A 3,945-nucleotide genomic window follows, 5' to 3' on the forward strand; every position below is an offset into this window, starting at 1 on the left:
GACTTGCTCCATCTCCTAAGACGCTGGCTTGTTTTTTAAGCTTTTTTTTAACATCGATCAACGCTGTTTTCATCCATCAAACTCACAAGAGTTTATGTTGTTAAAGAAGGTGTCGCATAATCCACGTGAGCAACGATCCGACTGCCATTGATACAAGAAAAGTCCAGATACCGACATGAGCTGATGAGCATATACCGGATTGTCCAAGGGAAAAGAATCATGAGCACATTCTGGTCCTTGAGTGGGAAACGGACATAAATGGCAGTATATAGATTGCGCGTACAATCTGTTCAGTGAAAAACACGCAATTGACATAAACCCATCCGATATTAAAACAGGATAACCTTTGTATTAAAAGCAGGAATAAGGCAAACAGCCATAATGCAGTATTTACAACCAAACCATAGACACTATACCACACCCAGCTATAGCGCGAACAGAAGATGCTGATGTCGCACGGTGCTGAAGACTGCACATTGCACAAGTCTTCTCTGAAACAGCAATTCGAAGATTGTGAACCGGGAGGTTGGAAACGAGCAAAATAGTGTAGGATACATAAGTTAAGTGGTAGATGGTTTGGTCTGTTTTGCAGTACAGAGTACTTATATAGGATTGTTAGAGTGGGAAACGGACATATAGTGTAGGATCCTAGAGCCTATAAGTATTTCACTGAAAGAGTTCTGTCTTGATCCATTGTTCCAAGAATTGATTGATCAGTCACGTATTCAAGATGATTCTGGCAGTAAGAATATCCCAGCTCCTGACCTCTGCAACAACTTTAAAAGATAAGCTTACAATCTACACAGACAACCAGGGGGAAAAACCCAGTAGGGCCATTCTTACCTGAAGAATCTACCAAAACAAAATCTACATGAATGCTGACTTGGAGCAAACGTAGCTCCTCTGGATACCACCATCTACACTCCACCTGGAATGCCATTTTTCCAATAACTCCAACAATAGGCCCGTGCCAAATCATTTTTCTTTTAGACTAGAGTCCTGAGTATGGTTTTCCATATTTGCGGTTATTTAGCATGTTCTGACAGCTCGCAAAACCAATTGACTCCATTGGTGAATTGAAATGGCCTGTTGGAAGTTTCAGCGGTAGCAACAACTGAATCAGGTATTTTCATAGACATAGCTCAAGCAGCCAAAACTTTTTGCACATGACTAAGCATGCTGCTGCCATAATTCAAAGATCTCTGTTGATAGGTGGTTCAAAATAGACCTGGTTCAGTCCTGGTATCTAGTCGTATAGAAGGAATGCAAAGCAATGTTCCATCTTGGGAATCCAACATTTATATTCAGCATTTCAGCAGATGTTTCTGCTCCTCTGAGAAAAAAACAAGAGTCGCCTCCTTTCTTTCACGCATGACAGCCTCCTTGACATGTACCAATCCAGAAAACAAATTTTAGTAAGACTGCGATACTGAGGTTGATCTGCATCTAGTTGTGTGTTAAACCAGATCAAGATTTGGAACATATCCCTCCAGTCTCATCTCATCAACAAGCATGTCGAGGAGTTGATACATATCCTCCGCACCATGCTGTGGTTCATCCCCTGCATAGAATTCAAGAACTCTGCCGCTAACTTCAAGCCAGCTGCAGCCTGGAATTTTGCTGACACCTCTCTCTCTCATCAGCCCTCTCATCCGTGCAGAGTCATCTAATCTATCTGAGCTTGCATATATCTTGGATGAAACCACGTAGTTCCACGAGTTTGAGGGCTCCAGCAGCATGATCCTGTTGATGACCTTGACACTGACTTCAACATTTTTGCATTTCCGACAAGCGGCAAGCAAAGCCCCCAACATCACCGCATCCGCCTTACCAGGGATCTTCTCAATGAAATCCCATGCTTCTTCTAAATGTCCGGCACGTGCCAATAAATCAACCATGCAGGAGTAGTGCTCGATCTTGGGAATGATTTGGAACCCAGATGTCAAGGAATTGAACCAACGCCGACCATCTTTCAGCAACCCTGCATGCACACAAGCAGAAAGTACTCCTATGAAAGTGATATCGTCCGGCCGGAGCCCTTCCTCCTTCCTCATCAGTTCAAACTGCCGAATAGCTTCATGGCCTCGCCCATTAAAAGCAAGACCACAAATCAAGGCGTTCCATGAAGCTTCATTCTTGCATGGCAATTTCTCAAACACTTGTATGGCTCTGGTAAGATCTCCACACTTTGAGTACATATCCACCAAAGCAGTCCCAACGTAGACATTGCTATAGAAGCCTCTTTGTGAGGCATAGCTGTCGAGTTCGGTGCCTAGCTCCAGAGCTCCAACTGCAGCACAGGCCGAGAGCACCCCCACCAAGGTTATCTTATCTGGACGTGCCCCTGCTTGACGCATGCTGTGAAATAGGGAAATGGCTTCCTTTGACATGCCATTCTGTGCGTACCTGCGTCATCATACACACCATAGACAAATGATCAGGCAGGCCAGACAAGATTACATTCATTAGAGAATATTATTTCAAAATGAGGACCGAAGTGGATCTATCAATACTTGCCCAGTGATCAAGGCATTCCAAGCGACGTTATCCTTGTCAGCGATGGCGTCGAACACTCTCCTCGCCTCCGCCATCTCTCCGCATTTCTCGTACATCCCAACGAGAGCCGAGCCGACTAGCGATCCCACCTCCATCCCCGTGGATCTCACCCACTCCTCCAACCATCTGCCAAGCGCCAGGTCCCCGGCGTCCCTGCACGCGGCAAGCACGACCGCCACGGTCACCGTGTTGGGCGCCACCGCGCCCTCGGCGACCATCGCACGGAACATGCGCGCCGCGTCGTCCTTCATCCCCGCCGCCTGATACGCCTTTATCATGGAGTTCCAGGAGACGACGTCCCGCCGGAGGATTCCGTCGAACACCCTGCGGGCGGCGCGGGGGCGGCCGAGGTTGGAGTACATGGTGATGAGGGAGTGGACGGTGTGGTCGTGGTTGTGTAGGCCGAGCTTCTGCAGGAGCGCGTGCGCCGAGACGGCGAAGGCAGGCGCGGGGCACCGGGCCGCGGCGAGGAGGAGGAAAGGGAGCGTGTAGGCGTCCGGGCGGAGCGCGGAGCGGAGCATGCGGAGGGAGAGCTGGAGGGAGACGCGCGGGCGGGAGGCGGCGAAGAAGCGGAGGGCGACGTTGAAGGAGAAGGCGGTGGGAGCCGGGTGCGAGGCGAGCAGGAGGAGGGCGTAGTCGGCGGCGGCGGCGGTGGTGGTGGCGGAGGAGGGGGAGGAGATAGAGAGGAGCTTGGAGAGGAAGTGGTTGTACGGGAAGGGGCGGTGGTGGTGGAGGAGGTGGGCGTGCAGCTGCTTCATGGTGGAGAGGGAGTGGCATCGCGAGTGGAGCTTGGAGACGGCGGAGGAGACGGGCGGCGCGCGGGGCATCGCCGCCGGTGGCGTTTGGCAGTGCTCCTTCGGCACTTCTTCCTTCCTGCCGCCGCTGTTCCGGGCCAGACACGCACGGCCCACTTCAGGCCGGCCCTTGATTTTGCAACATGCTGTGAAGTATTTGCAATACTGTCTGCCTTGCTAGCAACAGTATAGACGACCTGATTTCCTGCAAGCAATATACACATCAGGAAAAAAAGTTCCGCTCAGATCAAGAAAAACTGGTTCCACGTGTAATGCATTGGTTCTGAATACAAAAGATTCATCATTTATGTTCCTATATTCCCGGTACAATATATTCTGGCATGCCGTTTATTGTGTCTGGTTGGCTCTATAAACTTGTACACATGCTCCACCGCTTGTGCAGGCCCCCGTCAATTCCTTTGAGTTTCGGTCTTGCGACCGTACTTATACTTACTAATTGAACTGCAAAAATGTCTTGCAAGTATTTTGGTATGGAGGGAGTATGATTTATGTTTAACATTTGGACTGCGATATATGTCAATCGTGTGACAGATTGCAAAAGTACCACCCTGTGATCCCACGTCGCCCCGAACAG

At 49.6% G+C, this 3,945-nt stretch overlaps 1 protein-coding gene across 2 annotated transcripts; it reads right to left on the reverse strand.

Moving 5' to 3' along the window:
* Positions 1-327: 327 nt before the first annotated feature.
* Positions 328-3,523, reverse strand: LOC123180433 (pentatricopeptide repeat-containing protein At2g34400). 2 transcript variants are annotated; one of them, XR_006491001.1, is made up of 3 exons: positions 2,518-3,523; positions 844-2,406; positions 328-767 (listed from the first exon to the last, which is right to left on the reverse strand). XR_006491001.1 is itself a non-coding variant. In XM_044592490.1 (2 exons), the coding sequence occupies exons 1-2, from the start codon at positions 3,381-3,383 to the stop codon at positions 1,458-1,460; spliced, it is 1,815 nt and encodes a 604-aa protein (XP_044448425.1). In that variant the 5' UTR covers positions 3,384-3,523; the 3' UTR covers positions 328-1,457. The 2 variants fall into 2 exon arrangements, 1 of the variants encoding a protein (XP_044448425.1); XM_044592490.1 differs by having other exon boundaries at positions 328-2,406.
* Positions 3,524-3,945: the final 422 nt, after the last annotated feature.

This window comes from Triticum aestivum, chromosome 1D, assembly GCF_018294505.1.
Source record: "Triticum aestivum cultivar Chinese Spring chromosome 1D, IWGSC CS RefSeq v2.1, whole genome shotgun sequence".
Taxonomy (NCBI): domain Eukaryota; kingdom Viridiplantae; phylum Streptophyta; class Magnoliopsida; order Poales; family Poaceae; genus Triticum; species Triticum aestivum.

Excerpts from the sequence above, each read along its gene's own strand:
- LOC123180433 (XM_044592490.1), bottom strand. The coding sequence starts at position 3,383 with ATGCCCCGCGCGCCGCCCGTCTCCTCCGCCGTCTCCAAGCTCCACTCG. Across the intron at positions 2,407-2,517 it reads TGGAATGCCTTGATCACTGG|GTACGCACAGAATGGCATGT; the intron begins GCAAGTATTGAT and ends ATGATGACGCAG.